This window comes from Phodopus roborovskii, unplaced genomic scaffold (assembly GCF_943737965.1).
Source record: "Phodopus roborovskii unplaced genomic scaffold, PHOROB, whole genome shotgun sequence".
In the NCBI taxonomy this organism is placed as follows: domain Eukaryota; kingdom Metazoa; phylum Chordata; class Mammalia; order Rodentia; family Cricetidae; genus Phodopus; species Phodopus roborovskii.
In genome coordinates, this window is record NW_026126418.1 from 33,345,344 (window position 1) to 33,359,706 (window position 14,363).

Genomic DNA, 14,363 nt, shown 5'->3' on the forward strand with positions numbered 1-14,363 from the left:
GTGGATGTCTTTCATGTGTCCTTGACTTCTTGCCCAGGAGGGATTTACAACTGCTTAAGAAACATCTTTGAAATGGCAAATGATTAACTCTGAAGTTATTTGGTGTAAGGATATAATATCCTGCAACTTTATTTCAAGTCATTTTAGGTTACTCTTTAAAATGATAACAAAAATGGAAAAGATGCGATAAAACTATTACTTAGGATATTAAACCTTTAGCATAATTTGTTTTGGAAGGCTCCTAGCTTTATTTTTTAAAGATTTTAATTAATTAATTAATTAGGCTTTTTCAAGACAGGGTCCCAGTGTAGTCCTGGCTGTTCTGGAATCCAGGCTGGCCTCGAACTCACAGAAATCTACTTGCCTCTGCCTAGTGCTGAAATTAAGGGTTGAGCCACCACCACGAGCTGAGCAGCACAGGTTCTGAATAGCTGAGCCCTCAAAATACCATTTTAAGTCTCTTTTTGCCATTTTTGATGTAAATATCCAAGATAGTTTGATTGGCATAGAGAGAAGGCCTCAATAAAGGCCCTTGATGTTTTTAATTTCTATTCTTATATTACCTTATCTATTCTCTCGCTCCACCCCCCCCCCCGTGTGTGTGTGTGTGTGTGTGTGTGTGTGTGTGTGTGTGTGTGTGTGTGTGTGACAGGATCTTGCTCACTGTATAGCTCAGGTTGGCCTCCAGCTCCCTATCAAGAAGCCTAAGTGTAAGCACTACCACATGCTTTCTTTACTCCTGAAAAAATAGAATAGAAATCTGTCTATAACATTATTACCAGGCTTGTATAGTGGTGCCTGTATGTAATCTCACCACTTGGAATATGGAGGCAGGAAGATCAAGGAGTTCAAGGTCTTTTTTGGCTACATAGTATGTCAATGGCCAGCCTGGGCTACATGGTACCCTGCCTCAAATCAACAATAAAACTCCTAGAAAAAAAAAAAAAACTAAAGAAAATAATAACCCAAACTCAACCCCATTATTAGCAGTTAATTAAAAGAAGCATTAAAAGTAAGTTATTTAAAATAAGTGAGTCATACTTATTTTAAAAACCACCTTTTAAAGTACTTTGGGTTTAAGACATCACACACACACACACACACACACACACACACACACACACACACACAGAGCTCAGATTTTATTTTGTTGCTGAGGATTCTACTCAAACACAGCCTCATCCTCCTCTAAAGATACATGTGCTTACAGATCTGGCAAGGTGGTGCAGATTTTAAAAGTGCCTGCTGTCTAGCCTGATGACCTGAGTTTGATCCCTGGGACTCAACATGGTGGAAGAAAAGAACCCATTCCTGAAAGTTGTCCTCTAACTTTCTTGAATGTGCGCTGTGGCATGTGTGCACCTTTTCACATGCGAATAAAGAAACATATAAAAAGAACACGTGCATGTGTGTGTGTGTGTGTGTGTGCGCGCGCGTGCGTGCGTGTGTGTGTGGGGGGGGGGGTGCAGGGGTGCCGGATCTGGAACTGTGCACTGATCATTCCAGGTGCTCTCCTACCTCAGAACTGCCTCCACAGCCTCCTATCACCTGTTTCTGTGGTGCCAGCGCTTCTCCGTTAGTATAGTATCTAATTCGTTTTAGCTCTTAACCAGCTCTGGGTAGCTTCTAGTTTCCACTGAGAGCTCTCTTTGGTTCTGTCTGTTCAGGCAACAGGCTTCCTGACATTGCCAAGTAATTGCCTCTAATTTAATGGGTTAATTAGTTCACTGTTTTCTGTAGAAGTCAAGCACTGACTCCCTGATGAGGAGAAGGCTTTTCCCCCCTTCAGCTATACACTCTATCTTTCGAATAAAATCAAGTTAAAGTAGACAGGGAGAGTCGGGGAGTTACTCTCTGGCATCATTTGTAACCCCGGGGACTGGCAAGGCCTTTGTCAGCTCCTGTCAACAAAAGCATTTGTTTTCCTGTTGGCTGCTGGTCCTCGGTAGCTTGCCCTAATGCTGCTGTTTCCTGGATGTTAAAGTTGGAGCATCCTGCGGCCTCTCTGGGTGCTGCTTACTTTCACTGTATGTTCTGGGTAGGCTGTGAGCCTGTCCTGGCAGCCAGGCTCAGGGAGAACACAAGTAATTTCTTACTAATGGCTCTGTCCTGGCAGTTGTGAAGTAAAACGCTGTCGCCAGAGCTGGACACTGGGGATCAAGGCGTTTTACTTCCCCAATTTTCTGTCGGGCTTAGGGACTTTCACCTGGCTCTGTGGGGTGGACACTATGTGGTGTCCTTGTCTCAGTCATATCCTCTGTCTTCATCCTCCTGAACAGCACAGGACAGTTTCTCTCTGCTCTAAAATCCTTCATGATACAGCAAGCTTCACAGAGTAAGGTCTGTTACGTGTTCTACTTCCAAGGCTTCCCATAACTTAGTCCCTAAGCCCTTTTTCAGCCTTACCTTCTACTCCATACCTTTTTGGTTAGGTTGGACATTGCCGTTCCTAAATGTTGCAGTTAGAGATGTTCCGGAATCCAAGTTTTTGAACATTGATTTGATGATGTTCTATACCTGACCTTATATATAATGGGTTGAGATCAGTATACAGGCACACTGAAAATACTGTATTAAAGTCACCTTCAGGCTGTGTATAGAAAGGTCTGTGTAGTAGTTTCCTTTGGCTGGGATAAAATACCCCGATGAAGGCAACTTCTAGAAGGAAAGGTTTATTTGGGCTTACCGCTCCAGACATAAGATTCTATTATGGCAGGGAGGCATAGCAGCAGCAAGCTGCAGACCTGGCTGCAGGAGCAGGAAGCTGGGATTCCACATCTCCCAACACAAGCATAAGGAAGGAACTGGAAGTGATGGGAAGCTTTTCATTTTTAAGTCCAACCTGAGTGACAGTTCCTCTAGCAACGCCATAGCACCGGAACTTCCCCAAACAGCCACCAACCAGGGACCAAGTTTCCAAATACCCAGACTATGAGGAACAGTTCTCATTTAACCCTCCAGAGTGTGTAGGAAACAATGGGACTTTGTGTTTAGCTATCTCTCTAAGCTGCCAGGTGTGGTGGGAGGTGGGTGGAGCAAAGAGGTACAATTCAAGACCCAACTGCTACATAGTGAATCTGAGGCCAGCGTAGTCTACCTGAGACCCTGCCTAAAAAAGAAAAAGGAAAAATAACAACTAAGCAAAAGTAACTGTAGTGAGATATCCACCCCACCCACACCTGTTATACTGACCATGCCTACTGGGGCGTGGGGACAGGTGTGGGTGTGACCTGTGGAGTCTAGATCCTCCTCCTCTCGGACCCGGAAGTAAGTTTTCAGTAGTGAAAACATTCCCTATTAGTATGTGCCAATATTTGAGACGTCTGGTCCCGGGCATTTTGGGACACTCAATCTGTATTCATCATTCATCCATTCATTCTTTTTCTCTCTTCATACTTGTGAGTGTCGTGTGCGCTCACTGTGAGGTGGGGGTGGGGTGGGTATAAGAACCTGTATACACCTTCTCTGTTGAACCTGGGAGTAGACTGGCAGTCAGCAAGTCTCAGCAATCCTCCTGTCTCTGCCTCCCACATGCTGTGGTTACAGACACTTGCATGGTCACCCTTGGCTTTTTACATGAGTGCCAGGATTTGAACTCTGGTCCCATGCTTGCATAGGAAGCATTCTTGCTCTGAGCTATCGCCTTTCCCTACCTCCCTCTCATTCTTTTTTTCCTTTTGTCTTTTTAAAAAAGACTTATTTACTATGTATACAGTGTTTTTCCTGAAAGTATGCCTGCACACCAGAAGAAGGTACCAGATCTCATTACAGATGGTCGTGAGCCGCCATGTGGCTGCTGGGAATTGAACTCAGGCCCTCTTTTGTCTTTCCTAAACAGGAAAAGAGAATAAGCAATTACATGCTTAAGGCAGGACAGTATCACTCACCACTTTTGATGTTGCTAGGAGTCAAGCCTAGGGCCTCCTTCATTCTATGCAAATGCTGTACCCATGAACCATATCCCCCAGTCCCAAACTCTACTTATTACTATTCTTTTCTCTCAATTAGTTCCTCTCCCAGAAATGAACAAAGATTTCTAAGTTATCCCGCCAGGTTGGACTCTTTCTCTGGTTGAAATCAGATATCGCTGTGCCTCTCCTCCCCACCCCATCCCACCTGCCCTTTGGTTTCCATAGTGCACTTGTGATCTTGCTTAGTTTTTGGCAGTCATGTTCACGTTGTTGGTTGACTCATCAGGTTCCTTAAATCCTGCTCTCAGATTTCTTTGTCCTGACCTCCCTTGCCACTTCCAGTAACCCCATGACTACTGTGCCTTGCTCCACTCCTGCCTGTCCCTAGCTCTGCTGATTTTGTGTTCTTTTTAAACCTGTCCAGGGCCTGAGAATGTAGCTCAGCTGGTAGAGTGCTTGCCCAGCTTGCTTCAAGCCCTGGTTTGATCGCCAGCACTACAGGGTAGCTCATGCATGTAATCCCAGAACTGGGGGTTTTGGGGAGAAGGATGGGTGGAGGTAGGAGGATCTGAAGTTCAAGGTTATAGTGAGTTTGAGGCCAGCCCAGAATACAGGGAGCCCTGTTTCTGAAATAAAAATAAACCAAAAATCCTACTATGGCAAATGTTGAAGAAAGAACAAGGGAAGAAGTGTGTTACAAGAGCTGCTAGACTACACTTAATATCGGTGTCTAGAATTCGTTTCATGATATTGCTAATATCTTATATATGTTTCTGTTTTTTCATGGCAGGGTTTCTCTGTGTAACAGCTCTGACTGTCCTGGAACTCAATTTGTAGACCAGGCAGGCTGGCCTCGAACTCACAGAGATTCAGCCCCCTCCCAGCCCCCCTATCCCCCCAGTCCCTCTAGTCCCCCCAGCCCCCCCCCCACCCCCCACCACGAGTGCCAGAACTAAAGGCGTGCACCACCACTGCCTGGCCAGTTTGTTGTTGTTTTGTTTTTTTTTTTGAGGATTTATTTATTATATAGACAGTATCCTGCCTGCATGTATGTCTGCACACCAGAAGAGAGCACCTGACCCCATTATAGGTGGTTGGGAGCCACCATGTGGATGCTAGGAATTGAACTCGGACCTCTGGAACAGCAGCCAGTGCTCTTAACCTCTGAGCCGTCTCTCCAGCCCCCAGTTTGTTGTTTTTTAAGGTTGATTTTTAATATTCTTAACGCTGTGTGTATGGGTGTGCACGTGCGTGCCTGGTAATGTACATTTGAATGTGAGTGTCTCAGAAGGTAAAAGGCTGTGGGTCCCTCTGGAGCTAGAGTTACAAGCATTTGTGAGCCATCCAAGAGTAGTATGCAGTGCTTTTATGCGGTTGCCGTGTCACTTCGCCAGCCCCTGGTTTGCTGTTTTCTTCTTTTGATCCTTTGTTTATAGACCCACTTTTCAGTATATCAAAGGTTTACTTTATCTTCATGGCACAGGAGTGTGCATGGTCTAGAGTCCTAGGAAAAGAATGAGCTTGTCTAAAGACTCACATGAGCTGATTTGTAGTAGAGCCAGGATTAAAACACAAGGCTGCTTCAGGAATGGCTTTTGTAGTCACGTGGCCAGGGCATGAGTCAGTCATTTGGAGGATGATGCTTCTCAAGTGCTCCTGATAGTGGCAGTCAGTGAAGAAGGCCACCTTAGGCTCCTTCTTTTGCAAGGTGGCACAGCACATGCTCATTTGATGTTTTTAGAGGAAGACAAAGGAAACATTTTGGGTTTAAATTCCCTCCTGGTTGGTTTGTTTACCCCCCCCCCCCCTTCACATGGATTTCAAAGAGTTAACTAAAGAGCAAACCAGCAGTCTCCCCCACCCCACCCCCACCCCATCCTTCTTGTTCTTACTCCCCAGAGGCAGCCACTTGAACCTCCTTTAGCTATTTATTTTGGTATTTCCTTTTATATTATTATGCTGCTGTTTATAGGCTTTTCTCTTTCCTTAAGTACCAGGATTGAGCCCAGGGCTTTGTGGGTGAGCTAGGCAAGCTTTCTTACAGTACTTTCAGGTTTCTCCTCCATTCTTCTCAATACAGTTACAGTGTTTAGTTACTATTCCCTATCAGCATTCTTCTGACTTCAGGTATTGTTTATTTTGAGCTAAGTTGTGCTTTTCCCATTGTTTATTTGAGGCAGGATCTTGTTACACAGACCAGTCTGGCCTTGAACTGGGAATGATAGTCCTGATTCTGCCTCTGCCTCCACAGTGCTGGGATTTCAGGTGTGTTGCTACCATGCCTGGTGTAAAAAAATACATTTTATTTATTATGTGTGTGTGCTCATGAATGCTAGCACAGTGTACGTGTGGAGGTCAGAAGACAGTTTAGCGGACTCTGTTCTCTCCTCCCAGCATGTGGGTTCTGGGGTTTGAACAAAGGCTGTCAGGCTTGGTGGTAAATGCCTGTACCAGATGCAGGCCATTCTCAAACCTTGTATGATCCTCCTGCCTCAGCCTTCTGAGTGTTGGGATTACAAGTGTGAGTCCCTACCACCCCAGCTCAAGTCATTAATTTTGATGTTTTCTATTTTATCCAACAAGAATACATTTTCATAGTTAAAGATCATCAAACTTTTATTTGCTTTGATTATATACCTACTACTGATTCATTAATTTAATGATGTTTTTTGAGTGCCTACTATGTACCAGACACTGTTTTTGCTGCTGGGGGCATATTAGGGAACCAACTAGACAAAGATTCTCCTCTGATGTTTCAGGTGGGAGATGGTAAAACACAGTGCTGGAAACACAGTGAAAGGAAAAACCGTGGAGGTAACAGGAGGTGGGATGTAGTCACACAGCCAAACAGGTGATTAAGGTAGAGCTTAGTGAGGGAAGTGGCATCTGAGCAGACTTGCATTCTTCCCAGCATCCCTTTCTTTCTCACTCTGGGCCTTGGGTAATCTGGTCTTTGTTTTTTTCTTATGGCTTTGCTTCTTGTGGCTCTGTCTGCCCCAGTCAGGAGTAGGTACCCTGGATGGCTGCAGCACTGTGGTCCTGGTTCCCTGGCCCACTTCCTCAGTGGATCGCCTGCCCCTGATTCCTACATACTCTTTGGTTTAGTTCACTCTCTCTTAAAAAAAAAAAAAAAAAAAAATGCAATGGGGCCAGTGAGCTAGCAGAGCCCATGAAGGCACTAGGCTCCGCGACCTGAGTTTGTTTGATACTTGCGATCCACGTGGTAGAAGGCGAGAACTGACTATGGAAAGTAGCTCTCTTATCTCCACACTCATTCTGTGACATGCGTGCCCGCCCCAAATGAAAACATGTAACAACAACAACAACAACAACAATCCATGGTTTCCCAAGAACCAGAACACGAAGGCAGGAAAGTAATGTTGAGAATATGGATATCTCAAAATAGTGTAGCTAACTTTACATTAGATGGCAAGTTTAGCATTATTAACCAGTTGGAAATAATCTCTTGGGCCTTTGTCCACTGTCTACAAATGTTGCCCTAATATTTTATTCTGACCCAGTGTTTCTCTCTGGGGACTTTTAGGATTATTCTTTTTTATTGTGCTGTCCTGCAGTTTTATGAGAGTGAGTGAGGACTTTTACATTAAATTTTTTTTTTTGGTATGTGTATATTTGACATTTAATGAGTTAGTTCTTCTAGTGTTCAGTTCGGGAAATCCCCTGATCTTAAGTCTTTGTTGACAATGATGCTTAGTCATGCACTGAGCCCTTGAAATGATAAGGGATTTCTTTGGTAAGCATACTTTCAATAAATTAGCATGAGGTATAGAAGGCTTTTTACCTCCTTTTCCTGGGACTTGGAAGGCAGTAATTTCATTTTTAATGGCAGCCTGTGCGTCACCCGCAGCTTTACCTGACTCTGATGGGCTCTTGACAAAAGGCTGCATCTGGGAAGTGAGGTGTCTGCAAGCTCACCTCCCAGGCCTTGGCCTCTCTTTCACTTTGCTTGTTTTTTTCCGGTATCTCTTATCTTACCAATGCTTTTATTTTTACTTACTTATTTTATTGTAGCAGTGCTATAGATTAAACTCATGATAGGAAAGCTGTATTCCCCAGCTTGTGTAGTTTTACACTTATTTATTTATTTTGTGTGTGTGTGTGTGTGTGTGTGTGTGTGTGTGTGTGTGCGCGTGCGTGCGTGCGTGCATGCGCGTGCTATAGCATTTGTGTGGAAGACAGAGGACAGCTGTAGGTGGACTTTTCCTTCCCACCCTCCAGTTCCCAAATAACTGACATGGAGACTTAATATTAATTATAAATGCTTGACAAAAACTCAGGCTTATTACTAACTAGCTCTTACAACTTAAATTGACCCATTTCTATGAATCTACATTCTGCCATGTGGAGTTACCTCTCATCTTGCATTTTCTGTTTCTTCTCTGTGTCTTGCTGGTAATTCCTCTGACTCTACCTCTCTTCTTCCCAGCATTCTCTGTGCCCCAAAAATCCTGCCTAGCTATCAGCCAATCAGCTTTTTCTTTTTTAGCAATGAGAGCAATACATTTTCACAGACAGCATTTGGAAATCGATTCTGTCTTATTGTGTGATTTCCTAGAATTGAACTCAAATCGTCAGTCTTGCAAGCAAGTGCCTTTACCTCCTGAGTCATCTCGCTGACTCCTATGTATTTTTATTAATTATTTATTTTAAAAAATTCATTTATTTTATGTGTGTGAGTGTTTTGCCTGCATGTTGTCTTGCCACATGGTTGCAGTACCCTAGAAGACCAGACGGGGGAGTTAGAGCCTCTGGAACTGTAGTTCCAGACTGCTGCCAGCTGCCACGTGGTTGCTGGGAACTGAGCCCAGTCTTCTGGAAGAGCAACCATCTCTCCAGCCCCACTTCATGTATTTTTAACTGAGATTGAATAGTCACATGACATAAAGGTTGCTATTGTGATTATTTAAAATATGTATAATGTATGACCTCCACCATTATGTTACTCCAGAACACATCCATCATTCTCAAAGAGCTCTCAGGTTCTGGCAGTCATAATTTGTGTTCTCATCCATGGTCTTGCCTTTGTGGACATTTGATGTGAATGGGATCCTACACTGCAGGCCTTTTGTGTTTGGTCCATTTACTTAGCGGGATATTCAGGGTTCATCAATGTTGACCATGTATCAGTTCTTTACTGTGGTTGGTATCTGGATGTTTAACTTTTTTACTATCCAGAGGCGATACCCACATTCATTATCCTTATTTTGATTTCAGTGCTGTCCTTTGGTTCACTTTCCCCAAAACAGCTGTTAGCTACCACACAATGCTGAATCATCGTACTTGTTAAATGTGCTTTTTTGTCTGCTTTTCAGTATGCCAGTACTGAGGTGGATGGAGAACATTACATGACCCCAGAAGACTTCGTTCAGCGCTATCTAGGCCTGTACAATGATCCAAACAGCAACCCAAAGATTGTGCAGCTCTTGGCAGGAGTAGCTGATCAAACCAAGGATGGGTAAGAACTTTTAAGTTTGTTCTGAAAATTAATCATATGTTTTATTGAAAATGTAAAACTGTAAGTTTCATATCATCTTTTTTTGGGGGGGGATGGTAGCAAGGTCTTACTACATAGCCCTGGCTGTCCTGGAACTCACTCTGTAGACCAGGCTGGCCTTAAACTCACAGAGATCCTCCTGCTTCTGTCTCCTGAGTGCTGGGATTAAAGGTGTATCACTATGATCAGCCTGAATCTTGAGTTATTTAAAAAAATGTATTTATTTTTATGTGTAAGTGTTTTGCCTGCATGTATGTGTGTGCACTATGTGCATGGTATGTGAAAAGGCTAGAAGACAGCCTCCATTCTCTGGTTATTGAGTTGTAGATAGTGTGAGCTGCCATGTGGTGCTAGGAACTGGATCTGTGTCATCTTTAAGATTATCAAGCACTCTTAACTATTGAGCCATTCTTTCAGCCCTGTATCTAGAGTTTTAATACCAATCAATATCTTTCCTTTGAAACTTGTAAAATGGTATTATTTACTGCCATCATCAAGCATGCTGTCATTTCTTATTTTCTGAAAAAATATTTACATGACAGAAGTCGTATTTTATATTGAATAATCTGATAGGGAGGGGCTCCTTATAACTAATTTTTTTTATTCATTTGAAAATACTGAGTACTTGCTGATGTGTCAGGCATTATTCTTAGTGTTAGAATGTATCAGAAAACAAGGCACCGAAGGTAATAAAGAAAACAAAAAAATAAATTATAACATGTTAGGATGATATAAGCACAATGAAGAACTTAGGGAGTGGTCTGTCTTCATCTGTCTAATTATTTCATTGGAAAACATTATGTTAAACACCACAATTTGCCAGGTACTATTGGGCTTTCTAAATGCAAGCATGAATAAAATGAGGTTGCTGACCTTAAGAGTAAGCTATAGCTTAGTGGAAAAGAGAGAACCAGACCACAAAGAAAAAAGTCAGTATTTTGGGGGTAAGATAGAGTGATCATATATATAGAAAGTAGAAGTACCCAGGAAGCTTCGCTAACTCTTCAAGAAGTTAGGATAACATCACAGGAGAGCTGACACTTGAATGAAACCAGTGGAGAATTCTGGTAGTGGGACAAAGAGGGAGAAGAATTCCGGGGAGGGAAAAAAGACTGCCATGGGACATGAAAGAACGTGTGTGTGTGTGTGTGTGTGTGTGTGTGTGTGTGTGTGTGTGTGTGTGTGTCCCCGTCCGTGTCCGTACGCACAATGGGAATTTATGTTGTAAGTACCTTTGTGTGACAACTGTGCACACAGTTGCTGCAGAAAATGTAGTTGGAGACTTTGTGTGCTGGGCGTTTGCTTTGTCTTAAACATAATGACTCCCAGTTTTGGCATACTTTTAGCTTGGCAGTGTGTAGTGTATAGGTGTGAAGCCACAGAAGCAATAAGATTCATATTACTGTGGAGTTAGTCTATTCCTCAAGGGGAGCTGTTAATGTTAGTAAAATTGCATGAATCTGGATTATAGAGCAATACAATGTTCATTGAATTACCTAAAGAAAACAATTGTTCACTATCTGGCGATTTTCAGTAATATCCCCAGACCATAGGATGTTTTCCCTAGATACAGTGTAAAAAACTGGGCAGTGAAGAGTCTTTATCCATCACTATAAATACGATCATGCTTTAGAAAAGAAGTTTGGAGAGGACAAGACTGGTTTCCTGCAATCTACTTAGCTGACTAGTGCAGGACTGCCAGAGCTGACTGTCTCATAGAATTTGGCACAGTGCATGAACTTTTGGACATTCAACAAATGTTTATTCAGAGTCTTTAATGACTTGGAAAGATTCATCATTGTAAATGACAGGTGTTGGATAAAAGTTATACATTTTTGTCTAGTATTAAAAATGTCAGATCAGGGGGCTGGAGAGATGGCTCAGAGGTTAAGAGCACTGACTGTTCTTCCAGAGGTCCTGAGTTCAATTCCCAGCAACCACATGGTAGCTCACAACCATCTATATATAATGAGATCTGGTGCCCTCCCCAGGGGATACATGCAGGCAGAATGTTGTATACATAATAAATAAATAAATTTTAAAAATGTCAGATAAGATGCCAGGTGTGGTAGTGCACCTTTAATCCCAGCACTTTGGAGGTAGAGGCAGGTGAGGTGGATCTCTGTGAGTTTCAGGCCAGCCTGGTCTACAGAGTGAGTTTCAGGACTGCCAGAGCTGTCTTGAAAAAAATAACAAAACAAAATATCAGACTAGCTGCCAATCAGGTCATTTATAGAGTCTAAGAAGTGGTTAGATGGAAAGTCTATGAAAATTAATTTATTTAATTATAATTCTTTCTTTTGAATTAATTGAAGGTAGCACATACATTTTGCTCTCTTAGAAGATATTGTCAAGTTTGTTGTTAACCTGGTTTTGTATGTATTTATTGAAATAAGAGACACTCTGTGTAGTCCTGGCTGTCCTAGAAATCACTATGTAGACCAGGTTGGCTTTGAACCCATAAATTCACCTACTTCTGTCTCCTGAGTGCCTGACTCAAAGCTGTGCATCACCACACTTGGCCCTATTTCCTCCTTTTATTTTTATTTTTTGTTTGCATGCATGTATGTCAGTGCAGGTAATGCCCAAGAAAGCCAGGTTAGAGCATCAAATCCCTGGGACTGGAGTCACAGCTGGGTCTCTGGAAGAGCAGCCAGTACTCCAACCTCTGAGCCACCTCTCCAGTTCCAGACATGGTTTTTAGAATGCCCATGTTTTCACATAAGTATCTCATGCCTTTTGTAAACATCTTGTTTTAGTTCTCATTTGAAACTTTATGATTCCTGTAGGCTGAAATATATTGTCAAAGTAGGACATTTTTCATGAGGCCAGGTAGAATCCAAGTATTGGCAGAGTGTATCAGTAGCAGCTTTGTGTAGTTCAGAGGTTGTTGGACTTCCTGAATATAAGTGCAGAATTTGTATCAGAATTTTTCTAGGGCGAAATCTCAGGCAGTTGGAAAGGCTCAGTATTATGGTTAAGGGTTTGCATCTTAATCCAACAGAATCAAACTTTTTGATAATGTTTCACTCATTCAGAGATGTCAACCTTTGTTTAACAGTTAAGGAATAGTGGCTCAGAGCAGATGATTGGTTCTCTTAACATCCAGTCCTATTTTCTGCTTCTAATCTATAACCGTTAATCTTTCTTTCTCCATTTGTCCCTTTCTTGCGGTCACCATTACCCAGGAGAGTGAATGAAGGATTAGCATGGAATTGTTACTTTAACTCTGGCCTCAGTTAAGGTTCTCTGTGTAGCCCTGACTGTCCTGAAACACTCTCTGTAGACCAGGCTGCCCTGGAACTCACACAGATCTCCCTGCCTCTGCCTCCACAGTGATACTACTTAGAATCCCCAAGACAAAGGGAAACCAAGGGAGTGAGTGGAATCAGGGGAGACAAGCTTAAGTACCTTGATGACATATGAGGCAGAGCTGGTTTGGGAGTGGACACGAGTCCTATTTTGTTGGTTGGATCTGAGACTTGCTTTTAGAATATGCATGCTTTTAGGTAAGTCTTTTGTGGCTGCTTTTATATTGCTTTTAGAATTTGATTAGCACAAAAGAATACGGTATTTCCCCCAATGTTTTCTAGCCCAGAAACTGCTCTTTCTTGCTATCTTTTGTCCACCATTAGATGGTAAAATATGGTGCTTGATACAGACAGTCACGCAGAAGCAGCATCGTGTGGTATAAATAGCCTGATGAGTTGTCTGAAAGTCAAGCCATCATCCAAGTGTTATTTGTGAGATTGTGGCTTAAACTTGGGAGTTCTAGTTGTGTAATGAAAAGCAAAGTGATTTTATGCATTAAATGCAGATCACGGAGACTATTATCATGTGATCTGATCTCAAATATTTAGACAGTTGCTTCTGTGAAACTAACTTCTAGGGTAGTGGTTTCTATATTTAGTCTAGTCAGAATTTCATCTGGAAGTTCTATCTGCTATACCGCGAAGACCCAATTTTTTTCTCTGATTCTTCATGAGTGTTTTTGTTTTTGTTTTTAATGTACCATGTATGTTGAAGACCCATTCATTTTGGTAGGAATCCTGTAGAAAACTACAAAAGTAACATACACATTTTGGCTTTATATTAGTTTCCATTCTTATAGGGGACTTTGTGGGAAACTGTACTGCACATTCACAAAATTTGTTACTTCAAAGTTATAAAATACCCAATTTCAAATAAAAATCCCAAGTACCCAGGAGGTAGAAGCAGATCAGGAGTTCAGTGTGCCCCCTACCCCCACTGCACCCCATAAAAATAACTAAAGAAATGGATTGGCCTGGTGGACCTTGGCCAGGGATGAGGTGGACATCCCTCAAAGTCTGGGGACCTGGTGAGCTATCCCACACTTGATTATCTCCTGCAGATGGACCAGTAGGAATGTCAATGCCTGCAGATGTGCTCCGCTGGCTCCGGTACCCTAGCTGCTCAGTAGTTTGGTGGATGTCTGAATATGCTGATAGGCGAAATGTATCAATTTAGCAGGTTCCATAGGGCTTGCATTTTAACAGGGGCTGTGTACTGCATATCGTAAACCTCTGTGAGTCACCAGTGTCCTAAGGCATAGGCAGCCAAGGCCTCCAGCTGTCTCTTTTGGAGGCAGTTCCTGCTTGGCACCAAGAGCTACCAAGTGCCACTTAGGACCAAAAGCCTTCTGTTGCCCAAGCTTGCAATTTGTCAAGGGAAATCTGAAAATTGGATGTTTGTATGAAATCTTAGGATTTCCCAATGTTGCCAACAAGGGCACCTGGAAAACACGTCTGTTGGATAAATTCCACTTACTAGCCAGCAGCTATAGCCTTAGCCAGACAGGTAGCTAGTCTTTGATTTTCTGTTATAAAAAAAAAAGCAAGTTTTACTACTGAGCATGAAATCTGTTTCAAAGTGATGCATTCTATGTTTCAAGATTACTTGTGTTCTTGATGCCCAAC

The 14,363-nt window shown here is 42.5% G+C and overlaps 1 protein-coding gene across 1 annotated transcript in view; it reads left to right on the top strand.

Moving 5' to 3' along the window:
• Slc25a12 (solute carrier family 25 member 12) overlaps nt 1-14,363 on the top strand; it is an 88,019-nt gene that overhangs the window by 15,978 nt on the left and 57,678 nt on the right. The window contains exon 3 of the mRNA XM_051184497.1: nt 9,245-9,387. Within this exon, the coding sequence (XP_051040454.1) occupies nt 9,245-9,387 (143 nt within the window). The remainder of the gene's footprint in view (nt 1-9,244; nt 9,388-14,363) is intronic.